This window comes from Malus sylvestris, chromosome 12 (assembly GCF_916048215.2).
Source record: "Malus sylvestris chromosome 12, drMalSylv7.2, whole genome shotgun sequence".
Lineage (NCBI taxonomy): Eukaryota > Viridiplantae > Streptophyta > Magnoliopsida > Rosales > Rosaceae > Malus > Malus sylvestris.
Window position 1 is genome coordinate 9,723,154 of NC_062271.1, and position 17,976 is coordinate 9,741,129.

The window sequence follows — 17,976 nt, forward strand, 5'->3', positions numbered from 1 at the left end:
ATCGAAAGAGAATTCAATATTGATTTTTCATCCGCTCCAATTGCAACAATCTCAGGAAATATAACAACCAAGTTTACTTAACTACCCCTCCAATTTAGACTCTAATACAAAAAGACCCCAATTCCCACCAACAATTAACTCCCTATTACAAATTTGTCCAATGCCCTACGATTAAAGCAAATTAAAACTGGAATCACAACACTTTGCTTCTCCTTCTCAGACATCTCAGCAGTAGCCACAGCTACTGTTCGATTTGATCCGACCAGTCGATTTGATCCGACCAGAAAATATATGAATATGCCCTAAACTCGAAGGTGAGATTTCTTCTTCATCAAATCTTCAATGTTTATTTACTCTATTAGTTTTTTCTATACAATTGATTTTTTTTCCTGGTTTGAATTCCTATGTATGGATTAATTGGAAAATTTTGATGTTCCTGGTGGGTTTCCAATTGCATCAGTGAAAGTGGTATTATTTAGGAAAAAGCCAAAAAAGAAATAAGAAAATATGAACTCAAACCGCTCAACTAGTGTGATTTTTGAGAAAATAATTTTGCATTTTTGGGGTTTTTTAATTGAATTTTGATAGGAGTTGTTAGGATTGTAGTTAGTTTTAGGTCATTATAGGTTTATGGAATTGAGAATGGTTGCATTCAGAAGAAAGGGTGGTCCATGAAGTGCGATATGGAAATGGTAACTATTTGGGTATTTGATGAAGAGGGGGATGATATTTGCCTGTCTTTCATTGATCAACTGATGCGGTTTTCAGTGCTGCCAAAAATTGCAGTAATATTTTGCTGTTATTACATTGGGGAGATTATGAAAGAGATGGCATTCCCGAGAGAGATTGAGAGGGGGGAACATAGCATTACAAGCAAATAGAGACCAGAGCTTACTGTTTGTTTCTATTACAGTCGCTATCTTGTTCTAGTCGTTCGTAAATGGAGAACCTTGCTGCTTACTTGCTATATCTCTGAGTCCCCCTTAGGAGGATGGCCGCCTTTTCTAGATCTTCCCATTTTCGAGAAGATCCCCGGCTCAATATGACAGCCAATGTTGCTCGTGAAACTTAAAATCCTTGGCCTTGTGGAGGAGCAAATTTGTTTTCTTTTCAGAGGTTCATTAGCAAATTTGATATCTGTGTTTCTGTAGGGAGCTAAAGCTTGGCAAAGAAGATGGAATATGAGGTGTGTTTGTGTCTGGAGTAATTTGTATTTCACTTTGTAATATGGTCATTAATGTTTCACTTTGTATTTTCAGTGTAAAAATAAGATTGTGTGTTGTTGTCGAGGTTGAGCTGGAAAGTGTTGGGTTTTTTGGCTTGGCTCAAAATTAGGATGATGCAATAAATTAGGTTTGTGTTACCTATTTGGTTTTGGTATCCTATTTGGGTTTGGTTTTGACTTCTTAGTTAGTTTCCTTGGTGGAGAGATTTTGTTAATTACCTATTTGTGGGTTTGGATTTATTTCCTATTAGGATTCCTATTGTAACCTAAGTCCTATGCACTATAAATAGGACCTTAGGGTTAGTGTATTTAGTGTGGCTCATTCGTGTGACAATTTGGTGAGAGTCAATTTGTGAGTTAGAGAGCAATTTGGGAGAATCTTCTCTGTTAGGTTTGGGTTCTCTACTCGTTTGGTTTAGGGTTTGTAATTTGTGGGATTTGGGTTGTGAGAGTTTAAACACTCTCCATTTGTTTAGCGAAATTCCTCGCCGTGCTTCGCCCGTGGAGTAGGCTTTACGCCGAACCACGTAAATCTCTTGTGTCAGTTTGAGATTGTTTGTTTTAGCTTTCATCTATGACATTGATATTTGATACTTTGTTATAATTCACTTCCGTTTGTGCATAAAAGTACAACAGAAAGAAAAGGGAACTGGTTTATTAGACTAGACCTCTAGCCTTTATTTAGTAATCTCTGAATAATTGTTTTCTTTATGTAGGTAGTGCAATCTTAGCGTAACAATGCTGGCTCGGTTTATTCTATCTCAGAAATATGGCACTGGTATTGCAATTTCCGCCGATTCTCAGATTGCTCAGTATGCTCGGCTTGGCCAAATTGAGAAAGCCCGAAGGGTGTTTGATCAAATGCCTGATAAAAATATTGTGTCTTGGAACTCAATGGTTGGAGGTTACTTCCAAAGTAATCAGCCAGGAGAAGCCTGAAGATTGTTTGATAAAATGCAGGAGCGGAATACAGTTTCTTGGAACGGTTTGATATCCGGGTATGTCAAGAATGGGATGATTAGTGAGGCTAGGAAAGTGTTTGATTCAATGCCCGAAAGGAACGTTGTTTCATGGACATCGATGGTTTGAGGGTACATGCAAGAGGGTATGATTTCAGAGGCTGAATCACTTTTCTGGGAAATGCCTGAAAAGAATGTTGTTTCGTGAACAGTGATGTTGGGTGGCATGATACAAGAGGGTCGGATTGATGATGCTCGTAGGCTTTATGATATGATGCCCAAGAAGGATGTTGTGGCAAGAACTAATATGATTGGTGGGTATTTTCAGATTGACCGTTTGGCTGAAGCATGTGAGATTTTTTATGAGATGCTGCGGGGGAATGTTGTTTCCTGGACCACGATGGTATCTAGGAATCTTTTTCAAGCAATGCCGATTAAGTCTGTTGTTGCTTGTAATGCCATGATACTTGGGTATGGCGAAAATGGAGAGGTAGCTAAAGCAAGGGAAGTGTTTGATAATATGAGAGATAGGGATGAGCGGACATGGAGTGCGATGATTAAATTTTATGAATGCAAAGGTTTTGAATTGGAAGCCCTTGACTTGTTTGCTTTGATGCAAAGAGAAGGTATAAGGCTGAATTTCCCTTCTTTGATAAGTGTTCTATCTGTTTGTGGCAGCTTGGCAAATCATGATCATGGTCGACAGATTCATGCCCAGTTGGTGAGAAATTAGTTTGATCTTGATGTATATGTTGCTTCCGTTTTGATGACAATGTATGTTAAATGTGGCAACCTTGTGAAGGCAAAACAAGTATTTGACAGGTTTTCTGCAAAGGATATTGTTATGTGGAACTCAATGATTACTGGTTATGCCCAGCATGGTTTGGGAGATAAAGCTCTGCAAGTGTTTGAAGAGATGTGCTCTTTGAGCATAGCAGCCGATGAAATCACATTTGTTGGAATTCTTTCAGCGTGTAGCTATAGTGGGAAGGTAGAAAAAGGTCTTGAGATTTTTTAACAATGAAATCGAAGTACCAGGTGGAGCCTGGAACTGCACATTATGCTTGTATGGTTGATCTGCTTGGTCGAGCAGGGCAAGTAAAGAAGGCAATGGATTTAATTAAAAAAATGCCAGTGGAAACAGATGCAATTGTTTGGGGTGCCTTATTAGGTGCATGCAGACAGCACATGAAAATGGACTTGGCGGAAGTTTCAGCAAGGAAACTTACAGAGCCTGATCCCGAAAAAGCAGGGCCATACGTCTTGCTATCAAATATTTATGCATCCCAGGGTAGATGGCATGATGTTGCAGAGCTGAGGGAAAACATGAGAGCTAGAAGCCTTCGCAAGTCACCTGGTTGTAGCTGGATTGAGGTGGAGAAGAATGTACATATGTTTACTGGGGGAGAGAGCACGGGACACCCTGAACATGAGATGATCATGAGAGAGTTAGAGAGACTGGGTGTATTATTAAGTGAAGCTGGTTACTGCCCTGATGGCAGCTTTGTATTGCATGAAGTAGAAGAAGAAGAGAAGGTGCACAGCTTGGGTTATCACAGTGAGAAACTGGCCATAGCATATGGGCTCCTGAAGGTGCCACAAGGGATGCCCATTTGTGTGATGAAGAACCTTCAGGTTTGTGGAGATTGCCATTCTGCAATTAAATTAATAGCTAAAGTTACGAAGAGAGAGATGGTTTTGAGGGATGCTAATAGATTTCATCATTTTAAGGATGGCGTGTGTTCTTGTGGAGACTATCGGTGATTGCACACCTTGTGCTATGGGGATACATCCTGGGACTGCCTAGTTTTGAGACGGGAATTGTGCGTTAATTGATCGGGACATATATTGATACTTCCAGATAATGACACTGATATAAAGAACCTTGAGGAGAACTTGCTAAAACTTTGTTGGTACATGACTTTCAAATCAATCTAGGAATTTGTGTTGAGAACTTCCAAAACGATAACTTGTATGCCGTGACAGTCCAAAAAAGCTTGTATACTTCAAAGTGTAAGGCCTACGGCGATGATTCTGGATTCGAAACAGTTTCGAAGTACTTTTCAGATTATGGCCGTTTGAAAATGGCAGGGGATGATTGCTTATATAGATGAGGCTTGTTTTCATCTGCTACATGACTATAAATTTTTCTCGTGTTGAGGTGTGTTATTTTTCAATCTAATTTCTTAACATTTATTTTGTTACATTTTTCGTCTGTTAAGTTGCTAATATTTTGTGCCACGTTTGCAGTTCACCTTATGATTCAGGGCTGGGATTTGACATAAATGATACACATTGAGTTGAGCCGAGGAGGGCGAACATAAGGCTTTTGTTCAGGAAAGATTATCTTTTAAATACTTTTAAATTTCACACTTCCTAACTTAATGTGATTTTCTTATTACTTTCTTTGGCATCAAACTTGTAGTTTCCTCTATTCCCTGCTATCGACTACCATGTTAGCAAGTGTGTGTCTGTGCATGCGTTCACTTTTATATGCATGGTTGAGTTTCTCTCCTCTTAACTGGAAATTCGAAAATCCGTTATTGATTGTTTGCACATCGGTTGTTCCCAAAAAAAAAAAATAGTTCGAATATGTTTCTTATTTGTAATTCGTATTTACATGAATTGAGCTAAACTAGGCTTCTCTTTTTCTCCCTTTGAGTGACTCTTTCAAATTCCCCCTTTTCGGTGTTGGTTGATGAAAATTAGGATGTAGTCAAAATATAATACCTGTCGGTTTTCTCTTTACTCGTAGACGACAACGGCTCGATCTTGGCTTAGAGGATAACCCTTTTTTTTAACTTTCTCACATGATCGTAGAGTCCATCTTTATGAGTGAAGTGAAAAATAAGTTGCACAAAGATTTGGTTCTAAGCAATTTTCTATTTTTAACACCATTTTCATGTACAGGAAAAGATCTATCATTTAAGCGGGACCTATTGTAGGTCGTAATGTCTTTCAATCGTTCAATGTGGGTCCAGAGTTGGTTTTGACGTGAATCAACCAAGTTTGCTCATTTTCAAATAATTTTCTACGCTACTCCGAAATAGGAGATATTCTAAGTATTTTGATTGTTAAATCTTTGTTTAAAAATATAAAAATCAAGATCTAACGGTTAAAAAACGAGGAGTATTTCATACTCCGGAGCACCCTAGAATTTTTGCATTTTCAAAGGTCGAATGAATCAATAATGGTGGTTTATTTTGCTGATTACATCACTCAAATCACTTTATTTCAATATTTCATGCTAGAAAGTAGTGGTTTCTACTAATAGATTATGCTCCAAGAAGATATTTTCTAATAGAATAATTGGATCATCTCCCAAGTTGCTAGATGTAATTTCATATTTGTTTGGGTTTTTCACGTAGAAGTTATTGATAACAGTACATCTTAGAGAAAAACGCGTCAAATCCAAAATTTTAGGAAAAACGCGTCATATATAAGAATATTTTTTTTCAATTGAGCTCTTGAATTGTTTCCGTATAAAACTTAAAGTTGTCGGTGTGTTTTTTCTAATTTTGTTATATTTTTATCGTATTGGGTCAGATGATGGACACAAGACACACACACCACACACAGAGACCATAGCATTGACATTGAGGAAACAACTTAGTAATGAACAAAAGCTTAAGTAAATATGAGCCACATGGAAGAAAGTGCACTGCTGTGTTCTTTTGATCACAGACAGAGTGCCTACAAAGAAACCTTGTTTCTTTTTTGATACAAATGATATTGCGGGAGTATGATGAAACCCGGAACCTAAGGTGCAGAGTGTGAATGCTCTTAATCAACTGAACTCTAACCTCGTTGCCCTACAAAGAAAGATTTAGGTTTATACCATTCCCTTCTCCATTTTCTTTCTTATCTTCTTTTTCACCAGACTTCTTAACATCCTCAAGGAAGTCCTCCGGTTGAAATGTCGGGTTCCAACTCCCGGCAGCCTTGCCGTCTTCCTTTTTCTTCTCATCTGTCTTCTCCTTTGAGACGTTTGAGTTGCCCCTAAGACGCTCGCGCACCTCCCTCGTACTTCTAATCAACGCAAAGAATTTCTCTATCTTTTCCTCTTCATCCTCTTCTTCAATTTTCATCTTCCTCTTCTTTCTTCCTCCTTCCATGCTTCTCTCTCTTAACTCCTCTTGTTTCTCGGTGTGAGTGTATGTGTGTGATATGTGTGTGTGTATATATATATATATGAGAGAGAGGGGCTGTGTCTCTCGAGTTCAAACACTTTCTTTTTTCCTATTGTATTATTAAAATAAAGGATGAATTGTTTATCATTTGAGTAAAAATTAGGTCCTTGAACTATTTTTTTTTTAAAAGCAGTCATTGAATTATAAGAAATATGCCAATTACATCTCTAATATTAGATTTGAAACTACTATATTCAATTTTCCATCAATTTAGGTCACGTTACTTGCATGTGATACACATTGGAGGATAGATTGGTAATTCTTCATTAAGAAATAGTGTATGGAGTTAACTTTGGAGGGTAAATTAGACGTTAGATTCGCAACATATATGAAATGTTAAGGGCTTATAGGCGAGAAAAAGACGGTATTGCACTCTAATGTGTGTCAAGTGACTTAAGTTGATGAAAAATTGGATAAAATGGCTTTGAATATAGTGGTAGGGATGAAATTAGCAATTTTTAATGAACCTAGGGACTTATTTTACCAAAAAAATAATTCAGGAACCTAATTTTCGCTGAATGATAGTTCATGGACTAAATCGACATTTTACTCTAAAATAAAATAAAATAAAACTAGTTAGAGAAAATAGAAGGAGAATTGCTAATAAAGCTCAATGCAACGCTCATGAACTGAAAAGCGTGTTGCTTGCTTGGCCCTTTTATATTATGGGCTTCACAAATGGTCTAAAATTAATCAAATTTCTCATTTTAGCATCTAAAATTGAAAATGAATTAATATTTTTTTCTTTCTGAAATTTGCCTTTGCGAGTCAATTTAGTCAATCCATTGAAATTCCATCAAACTTTTGTTAGTGGCAATCAGGCACATGGGCGGGGTCTCATATACGGATTTGAATTGAGCTTATAAGGTTGAGCCTCCTGAGCAAAGCACACGGGCCGTGGATTTTGATCCAACGGCTACAAATAAGGGAGCTTAGGCTCTTAAGCTCAGAAGATGATCCAAATCCCTCATATACCAATTAAACAGAGCCACTTGGATAATACAAGTTGTTATTTTTAAAAATAGATTTAAATTTTGAAAAACAATAAATAAACCTAAATAATTTTTTTTTAAAGGACAAATCATCCCTCTGGACATCGAAATCATCATTCCAAGCAAGGTCTAAAATATCGATATTATTGGCGATATTTCGCCGATAATATCGTTTTTTTTAGAGGGCGATATTTTCACACTTATCCACTTAATTATCGTCAATATATTGATATTTTTGTCTCGCGATAATATTGGAGATGATATTTTCAGCATTTTAATGCATTATTTGGGCAATATATCGCGATATTATCGATAATATCAATAATATTGCGAGCAGTGTTCTAAAAATCGGCCGCTAGGCGGTGGGTTTCCGTGGCGGTTTTGGGCAAAACGTTCAATATACGGAGAAGGTTTAAGCGGTCAACTAGGCGGTGCTAGGCGGCATGGTAGGCGGCTCCTCGTCTCTCCACTTTGTGTTTGTGCAAACTGCAAACCCAGAACATCTAGATGTCTCTCGTCGTGCTGCATCTCAGATTTGACCAGTATTGCAAACCCAAGACTTTTGTGCCTGAAAACAGAGAAGTGCGGTGGTGGATAGGAGATGTGCGGTGGAGAGATGAAGGGATTGAGGGAGTTGTTTTAATTTGGAGGGATAGAGGGAGATATTTTCGATGTTTGATTTGTGGGTTTTCAGGAAAGAAGAAAATGGAGGGATAGAAACTGAGAAGACGAGGTAAAAGAGAAAATCTGAAAAGATGAAAAAGAAGAAGAAAAGTTTGAAAAGTCAGAAGAAGAAGAAAAGTGAAAAGATGAAGAAGAAGATGGAGTGGAGAGATAAAAGAGAAAAGTTTGAAAAGATGAAGAAGAAGATGTAGAAGGAGAAAAGTCCGAAAAGATGAAAAGATGTGAACGGGCAGCAAGGAACTAGGGAAAGTGAAAAAGTCTCTGAAAAGATGCTTAGTTTGGCGTGGTGAAGTGCACCAACCTCTGCCTTATCACAAAATAAAGGGGTAAACAATAATTACCCAATATCCCCTAATAAATAAATTATATAAATTAGTTAGATAATATTTTATTATTTGTTTTTTTTAAACAACACCATAATATTGTACTAAATATTGTACTAAATATTGTATAAAGTGTAAAATATTGTACTAATTCATTATATATAAATGATTATAGTGTGTTTAAACTTTTTTCATTAATTACTACATATTTTCTACACTCACAATGTTTGCCAGCTTACTATATAATCAACTTAAATCAGTTAAATTCATCATGCAATGCATTTCCTTCCAATTTTTTTGTGATAAACTAATAGATAATTGACTAAATAAACATCTTGCAAAGTTTCAATAAAAATTTCCAAGTTTTTCTTACAATTTCCGTGGTTTTTATTCAATTTTTATCGATATCGATAATATCCTGATATTTCCATCGAAATTTCCGTATTTTTAGACTACCGATATTTCCGATATCATCGATATTTTAGACCTTGCTTCCAAGTTTCCAACCCAGGCACCTAACTCATGGGTGACTCATGGGGCCACCCCTTCTTCCAAATTTGAGCGGCCAACGCCAACTGTTCGTCGAGCCACCCGTTCACGTTGACCTCTTTCTTCTCTTTGTTTTCAGATTTCTCCTTTGTACTTCATTTTCCATTCATTCTGGTTTATTTATTGGTTTAGAACTTTATATCAATTCAGAAAATAATAACTAATATAGTTCGCATGGCGCTTTTTGAATTGGGTATATTGGGTCTCACATATGTGCCACTAGTAGAAGTTTTGACGGAATTTTAATGGAATGACCAAATTAATTTGCAAAGTCAAATTTCGGAGAGGACGTTGATTGATTTTCAATTTATAAACCAAAATAAGGAATTTAGTCAATTTCAAAGATTATTTGTAATAAAATTACATTGACAATAATGCCCATTGGAAAGCCTATATATTTAATTTGACTATGAACATGATTCAAATTTTGTATGAATAGTCAATTCACTTTATTGGGTGCGTCTTACCACAACATTTCCACCAACTATGTGGTGACCAAAGCATTATGACATGTGTTGATTAAAATAAAAAAGAAGTAATATGACATGTGATAGTGTGTCTTTGTCTTGGCGGCTTTGATCGGAATTCATTATTTGTGGTGTCAAATTTAAAACGTCACTTTTAAAGATAGCAAATAATATCACTTTACTGTAGTTCTACTCATTTGGCACCTAGGATTGGAATAGAATGGATAACTCTTGAATTTCAAGGCAAATTAAAGGCAAAGTTGAATTATTTCTCACTTGAAGGAGATCAGAAAAGAATCACACTTTAAAGAAAACTCATCATTTCTAATCCTTCTATTTTGGAGAGAATCAGAATGAATAAGGTTTATTCATTAGTAATTTTTACACTCTAGTTGCACATGTTTTTTTCATTTCTCTCCTCTCCATATCTTGAATTAAGGGAGTAATCCATTTCTATCCAATCCTACATTACCGAATAAGGCTTTAGTACTGATGTACTACTATGTATGTTTGTTTTTCACTTTTAAAGCCTATTAAGTATGCGTGTTACAAGTTACAACCATTTGTTGGGGACATTTTGATCGAGTTGGATTTGGGCCCCAATGGAAACTCTTTGCTCCCCTAGTTTATTTCCAGCACCAAATTCTGAAATACTTCAAAATAATTAGCACATCTTAAGAAGCATTCTAGTTGAATCTATGACTCCAAATAACAATGATTGCATGATTACAGTAACTAGTAACTTGCTTTGGTGACGTGTTACGTGGAAGCTAAAAGCTTATTGGTTTAGCATGAGAGAGATATTGTGCATGCTTGTATGGGTTTTGAGAATAGCTAATCTACTAATCTAGGGTTCTTAATGCTCTGAAATATATTGATTGTATTAGGGCCCAAAAATATTGATTGAGAGAGATTGACCAAACTTGTAATCTAGGGTCCTAGGTTTTATTACAAATAATCTCTAAAATTATCCAAACTCATTATTTTGGTCATTCACTTTCAAAATCAATCAATGTCTTCTTTGACATTCACTACTGCATTATTTTAGTGTAAAATATAATCTAGGGCCCTAACACAATCATATAAGTTTAATAAAAATTATTTCACTCATACACTATATTTACACGGTAATACCATTTTTTGTTTAAAGTACGGATAGTGATTGATATATTAATACAATATTGATGGGTGTTTGATATGAATCTTACGATTCACTTGCTAACACTCACTTTAGGACCTTAATTATTGATTCAATATATTGTACTCTGTATAATGATTCATTTCCTAATAAAAGAAAGAAAGAATAAATAAAACAAGTTCTTTTATTACAAGACGATTTTTATTAAGTTTATTATCTTTTACATTAAAATAATTACGAGATATGTCTATGATCGATACGTGACGTTGCCCCATAATGGAACAACCACATAAAATCAAGATAGGTTTAGTACTCCAACAAAATACATACACAAGGTACCTAATTTGTAGTCTCACGCCTCGCTTAAAACGATCAAATAATCCAACAACATAGCATCCTTTCATTTATTTTATGGTTACATCTACATTTGTGTTTGATTGCCTACGTACTCTAAAACGGAACTAGGTTCAAACAACAGAATCTCATCAAACGAATACCAAAAATGGTGCAGAACTTTACGAAACTAGGTTCAAACAACAGAATCTCATTGAATGAATACCAAAAATGTGTTCGGGGCATTGAATTTAGTCTAGGAGACAAAGTCAGGTCACTGGCCACGCACCACCACACCACCGCCCGCTGCGATTTTGAACGGGAACCATAATTTCCACTTTCTCCAAACGTCACCAAATTTCTTAAGCATGTAGAACCAAACAAGGGGAAGAATTTTCATAGCTTCGCGGGAGTCCAAAACTGGTTGGAGGACGTTGAAAGTCACCGTCAAAGTCGCGGATCGCTAGAATGGTAAAGCTTCGCCATGCTACCATGGCTATTCCAATGGGCAATCAGACCCAGGTTTCTCTTCCTGGGTTCAAGAGCTGCCGACTGAGGGTGGTGGTTGTGGTTGGCTTCGAGGTGGACAGAGATGGCGAGTTCGCCGTCGAGGAGCTGAAGATCGTCTAGCTCAACCGATTAAAACATGGCCAAACGGGGTAAAGTTTGGCTGGTTTTTGTTCGACATGGCAAAGGGAATTGAACGGTGGTGGTGGCGACGACTATCGTCGTCAGAGCAAGCCGAAAAAGCTTCGGAAAAACACGCCCAGGAATCGGGTCGCGGTTGCAGAGAACCAGAACGCCCCGGTTGGCCCATGGGTCCACCTGCCAGAAATGGTAAGGCTGCTCATATTTTTTAGACACAAACCATGCCTTCCACTGCATTACTTTCTTCCACATAATTTTTAGACACAAAATTCTCCAGAACAAAATCAACAACCGTCCTCAGATATTGCAAATAAAAACAAGAATTCATGCTATCCATCCATATAAAAAAGGCTCATTTGATGCAGCTCATATTAAATTACCGACTCCTTGGACAAGCAGCCAAATTAAAATGACAACGTGCAAAATCCTAAACAGAGGTTTAAGATCAAGCAACATTCTTAGTGCGACTATCTATTCGCTATTAAGATCCGAACAACAGATGGAGGGGAGGAGTGAGGGGATGAACCTACACCAAGGGCAGGAAAGGCGGGTCAACCCTACAGTATAGGGGACTTTAACTACAGTATAGGGGACTTTAACGAAAAGCACCCGATATTGTTCATTTTAACGAAAAACCATATTTTTACACTAAAAAGTCAATCATGGTACTATTCACTTTACTCTTTATTTTGTCCTTATCATTAAAACTAAAAGTTTTTAAGCCATTTTCATTAGTTTTTCTTTGATAATGTGACCCCGGATGCTATACCCATTCAGTTTGTCGAAGGCCTTCTGGGCGTCATCCTTTTCCACGTAATAAACACTTGCAAGTGCATAAGGCCAAGTATCGTTTAGAGGAGGAGTAACTACAGCTTCGAATATAGGACCAACAGTGCCGAAAAGTTCTTCCAACTCTTTCTGCTCTATATCCGGTGGACAGTTGTTCACATAAGCCACACTCTTTGGACGAGCAGGGGGTGCAGGCCTCTCAGCACAACCATTCTCGTATGGGCACGTTCCAGCCCAGTGGCCAATAAACCCACAATTATTATGCACGAAACTAAAGACACAAACCGGGTTTGGGTCCACGCATGGACAATCTGACTCGTCGTGCGTATACATTTGACAGTGTTTGCAAGGCGGGGCTTTCCTACTCCTACCTGTTTGCAACAAAACCCGATAAACAATCTGAACTGACTTTTTTTCTTGCTTGATACACAAACTAAAATACAACATTGAAGTAGGAGTTCCTCAGAAACTAATTCCCACCACAAGGTAAGCTAGAAATTAGCCACATATATACACGAATTATAGAAACAAAAACAATCCCAGAAAAAAAGAGAATCCCAGAAATTAGCCACATATATATACGAATTAGAAGCAAAAACAATCCCAGAAAAAGGAGAATCCCAAAAATTAGCCACATATATACACCAAATAGAAACAAAAACAACCAGAAAAAAAGAGAATCCCAGAAATTAGCCACATATATACACGAAATAGAAACAAAAACAATCCCAGAAAAAATTTATGTAATTTCAAGGATAGGATTAGGATTAGAAGCTAGATCATGTATATTGGCAGAGATAAAAGAGAATCCAATAACAACAATGACCTGAATTTGTATATGTTTTCAATATAAAAAACAAAGTTTTCGTTGACAAAATTTTACGCCCAATCTTGGTCACAGACCCTATAAAATTAAGGTTCTCGCCCAATCTTGGCCACAAACCCTAAAACAAAAATCAATATATAAGGATATATATGTTACGAAAACAAAATAAATTCATCTTCATCACGATTCGAGCTAGTATGAATTCAAATCTCCCATCTCTAAATATAAACCCTAAAACAAAGGTCAACAGCATACCTGAAATCCTAGGGCGCTTAAGGCGCTCTGAATCGTACAATTCACTGGCCGGTAGGCCGGATTCTTCTCTTGGGAGGGTGGTCATGCCTGGTGTCTGTGCGAAAGCGATTGGGGCTTTAGGCTACGGGATCACCGTGTTGAAGTTGTTGGAACTCCTAGCCGTTACTGCTAGGGTTCCTTGTTTTTAGGGTTGTTAGTCACTTAGAGTTTAATAATCCCTATATTTAACGGACAAGCTTGTTTTTCTGTTTTGACGTAGTCATATACCACGATTATAGAACCTGTAAAATCGTGGGCTGTTCTCGTTCAGTTTCAGTTCAGGCTATTTATTAGCCACAAAAGTTGTTTCATTCAATAAGAATTCTCTTTGTTTTACGTGTACTTTCAAACTTTGCATTACAAAATAAATTCATCTTCATCACGATTTGAGCTAGTATAAATGTTGATGCACAAAATCAGTGAGAACTTTGGTACAATATAAAGTGTTAAGTTTGTGACCTTCGCTAGATTGCTCCGGTCACTAGTATGGATAAGTATGTAAATGGATAGAGATAGGGAAGCAAACACAAGATGTACGTGGTTCACCCAGATTGGCTATGTCCACGGAGTAGAGGAGTTCTCATTAATTGTGAAGGGTTTACATAAGTACATAGGTTCAAGCTCTCCTTTAGTGAGTACAAGTGAATGATTTAGTACAAATGACATTAGGAAATATTGTGAGAGAATGATCTCTATTTATAGAAGAGAGTTTCTAGTTTCATTCTGACATTGACACGTGTCGTGTTGTGATTGGCTTCTGATGTTGACACGTGTCGCGCTATGATTGGCTTCTGATGTCGACACGTGTCGCACTGTGATTGGCCTCTTGGTTGGAGAGAAACTCTTCTGGGTCCTTAACAGTATAACGTTGATCAGTGCTCAGTAGTTTCGGGATTGATCAAGTATGGTACAAACAGTGCTCCCCTAAGTTCCTGAGTGAGGGAAGCTCCTTGGTTGGGGACTTGCAAGATCCAAGTCATTGAGTAATCACGAAACTTCTAAGTACCGAAGTGTGGTATCATTTTCACTTGCCTTATGTGTCTCATACGTAGATGTGACATCTTCTTTGGAAGTACTTTTCCTCCATCCAGGGGTGGTATCTTTAACCGATGAAGATGCACAAGGTAATGTATCAATTTCACTTGAAGCTTACTTGTAGTTTCGGTCTTGGTCAAGTGCGATACAAAACCCTATAGTAGGAGTCCCCCAAGTCGCCGAGCATGGAGATTTGCCGTAAGAGGTAACAGACAAGGTAAGCAATCAGACTTCCAAGCAAGCAACCTGGATCGGAGGTTCGACTTCGGCTTCCGGTTGATTGTTCTCATTCTCCTTATGTCGTAAACAACAACAAGGATAAAGAGAAGCAAATGGAGAAGAGATGATATGAGATACTTTTGCTTTTGAAGAAGTAACTTTCCACAGGCTTATTCTTGAACTGGCTGGAGGGTTTTCTGGTTTCCTCCAGAATATAAGGTCGACTCAAGAATTTGAGGGTCAAAACAAGTCCATCAAATCAAGAGTGCGTTCGACCTTGATGATATGGGATACTTTTGCTGTTGACGAAGTAATAGATGAATCGGCATGTGTTTTGTTGCGCTTGTCTCCACATGCTTCCTTATATCCTTCTCATTTGCCCTATCTGTTCCTCATGCAAATGTGGTATCTTCTCTGGAAGCATAAGATGTTGAAGATGAGTACTCGAGAACAATGCCAGATAAGTAATCAGGTAAGGGGTTCCAGGCAATCAGTTCCTGACTAGAAGCTTGATTCCAAGTGCTGACTGATTGCTCTCTTTCTCATTGTCTTGTATGTAAGAACAAGGCTAAAGGAAAAGACAGGGAAAAAACATGATATGGGATACTCTTACTTTTAACCCTGATGATATGAGATACTCTTGCTCTGGTGTGACTTGTTTGCAGAGGTATTATCAGGAGGAAAAGAAGCTGAGTATTTCGAAAGACTCTGCTGAGAGTGCCCTCTCGGATGTGAAGAAAAGTTGAGCATTTTTTTTTATTTGCAGGTTTGCCTGGCTGTGGAGGATGGAGGTCGACATATATAGGAGTCTCCCTAACAACAAGTAGTAGTGTTATTGCTTTACCCTTCTTGGTCGTAGCAATGTAGTGGGAGCTGCAAGCTTCACGTGTTTAAACTTTGTCAGAGCACTTTGAAAAAGTGGTATGTGGTATCTGGAAAGCTGATGTTGCGTGTGAAGATTGCAAACAAGCTTTATCCAAGGAAATCTGGCTCTCGAAGTTCGGAGAACGGTGCCTCTTCGATTTTCGAACAAGTAATCCTGTCGGGGATCTGGCTCTCGAGATTCAGAGAACGGTGCCTTTTCGATTTTTGAGAAAGCAATCATGTTGGGAGTTTGAATCTTGAGATTCGGAGAGCAGTGTCTCTTCGATTTTTAAGAAAGTAATCCTGTTAGGAGTTAGGCTCTCAAGATTCGGAGGGCGGTGCCTCTTCGATTTTTGAGCAAGTAATAATGCTATTCATTTACCATTCTTAGTCATAGCAATGTAGTTGGAGCTGCAAGCTTCACATGTTTTAACTTTGTCAGAGTGCTTTGAAAAAGTGGTCTGTGGTATCTGGAAAGCTGATGTTGCATATGAAGATTGCAAACAAGCTTTATCCAAGGAAATCTGGCTCTTGAAGTTCGGAGAGCGGTGTGCCTCTTCGGTTTTCGAACAAGCAATCCTGTCGGGGATCTGGCTCTCAAGATTCAGAGAACGGTGCCTCTTCGATTTTTGAGAAAGCAATCATGTTGGGAGTCTGACTCTTGAGATTCGAAGAGCAGTGTCTCTTCGATTTTTGAGAAAGTAATCCTATTGGGAGTCTGGCTCTCGAGATTCGGAGGGCGGTGCCTCTTCGATTTTTGAGCAAGCAATCTTGTTGGGAGTGTTTTCTTGAAATGTGAGTAAAGGTTGGGCATTTTTTCCAGTCTGCCTTGCCACGGAGCACGGAGGTTGACACACATTGGGACTTTCTAGTTATCAAGCAGTGGTGCTGTTCCTTTACCCTTGTGGGTAATAGTAGGGTAGCTGGACCTTCAAAATTTATGGGTCTAAACTTTGTCAGAGATCTTTTGCAATGTTATCTGTGGTACCCGGGGAGCTGATGTTGCGTGTGGAAAGTGGTGCCTCTTCGAAATCCGGAGAGTGGTGCCTCTTCAGAATCCGGAGAGTGGTGCCTGTTCAATTTTTAAACCAACGACCCTATTGCCCTTTCTTTTATAAGGGCACCAATTGTGTGCAAAGAGTACATTCAAAGAGTTATTGCTTGTAGGAATTTTCCCCTTACTTCAGAGATTTATTGCACCTAATTTCTCCTTTATCATTTCCGAGAATGTCTGGCCCATCCAACCATCGTTTTGACTTGAACTTTGGTGAAGAGGCAGCCATGCCTTCTCAAGACAACATATGGAGCCCATCATTCTTATCCCCTACTGGTCATCTTATCGTTGGGGACTCTGTGATGAAGAATGATATGACCGCTGCGGTGGTGGCCAGGAACCTTCTCACTCCCAAAGATAACAGACTACTTTCCAAACAGTCTGATGAGTTGGCTGTTAAGGATTCTCTGGCTCTCCGTGTTCAGTGTGCAGGTTCTGTGTCTAATATTACCCAACGCCTATTTGCTCGAACCCGCCAAGTTGAATCATTGGCGGCTGAAGTGATAAGTCTCAAACAGGAGATCAGAGGGCTCAAGCATGAGAATAAACAGTTGCACAGGCTCGCACATGACTATGCTACAAACGTGAAGAGGAAGCTCGACCAGCTGCAGGAATCTGATGGTCAGATTTTACTTGATCATCAGAGGTTTGTGGGTTTGTTCCAAGGGCATTTATTGCCTTCATTTTCTGGGGTTGTACCGCGTAATGAAGCTCCAAATGATCAACCTTCGGTGCCTCCTCCTTCTGGGGTTCTGCCCAGTAGTGAGGCTCCGAATGATCACCCTCCGGTGCCTACTCTTTCTGGGGCTCTGCCGAGTGCTGAGACTTCTCATAAGCAACCTTTGTGAAGGCTCCCTCTTGTTTGTTTATTTTGATTCATGTATATGTACATATTTGTAACTTATCAGAGATATCAATAAACAAGCTTTGTTTCATTTCAACGTATTGTGTTAAATACACCAAGGCCTTCTTCACTAAGTTCTTTGAATTTTTTCTTTTGTTGAAGCTTGTATGTTGAAGCTTTGAGAGTAAAGCATGTATGTTAAAGTAGTGCTCCCTTAATTTCCCGACTGAGGAAAACTTCTCGGTTGAAGACTTGAAAAATCTAAGTCGCTGAGTGGTCGTGAGACTTCTGAGTATCAAGGTGCAGTAGCATATGGTAGGTGTCCCCCAAGTCTCAGGTCGAGGGAGATGATGAATGAGGCATTTCCTTTCTAAGTGGTAGCCTAAAACTCCTCATTCATATATATTTGTTATAAAAGTTGTTAGGCTCAAAGAAGATGAGGCCTAGGCAATTTTTTTTTTCTTCGAATTTTTGAATTTTTGAATTTTTGAATTTTTGAATATATATATATATATATATATATATTTTAAAGCTTTGCAGGTG

At 38.2% G+C, this 17,976-nt stretch overlaps 3 protein-coding genes and 1 pseudogene across 4 annotated transcripts in view; 2 read left to right on the forward strand and 2 right to left on the reverse strand.

Moving 5' to 3' along the window:
• The window catches only part of LOC126592769 (uncharacterized), a 48,959-nt gene extending 31,469 nt beyond the window's left edge, over positions 1-17,490 (forward strand). Inside the window, exons 1-2 of one of the 2 annotated variants that reach the window (XM_050258553.1) lie at positions 14,236-15,143; positions 15,438-17,490. In XM_050258553.1, coding sequence (XP_050114510.1) covers positions 16,763-17,437 — 675 coding nt within the window. In that variant the 5' untranslated portion in view covers positions 14,236-15,143; positions 15,438-16,762 and the 3' untranslated portion in view covers positions 17,438-17,490. Of the gene's footprint in view, positions 1-14,235 lie in introns of those variants that run through there. The other variant, XM_050258552.1, reaches the window with a different exon arrangement.
• Positions 56-4,786, forward strand: LOC126592764 (pentatricopeptide repeat-containing protein At1g56690, mitochondrial-like; annotated as a pseudogene).
• Positions 5,997-6,299, reverse strand: LOC126592129 (protein NIM1-INTERACTING 1). Its single transcript, XM_050257883.1, has one exon. It carries the CDS (start codon positions 6,297-6,299, stop codon positions 5,997-5,999), a length of 303 nt encoding a protein of 100 aa, XP_050113840.1.
• LOC126592771 (uncharacterized) lies at positions 11,056-13,673 on the reverse strand. The gene is made up of 3 exons (XM_050258554.1): positions 13,379-13,673; positions 12,278-12,668; positions 11,056-11,685 (listed from the first exon to the last, which is right to left on the reverse strand). The coding sequence occupies exons 1-3, from the start codon at positions 13,461-13,463 to the stop codon at positions 11,592-11,594; spliced, it is 570 nt and encodes a 189-aa protein (XP_050114511.1). The 5' UTR covers positions 13,464-13,673; the 3' UTR covers positions 11,056-11,591.
• Positions 17,491-17,976: the final 486 nt, after the last annotated feature.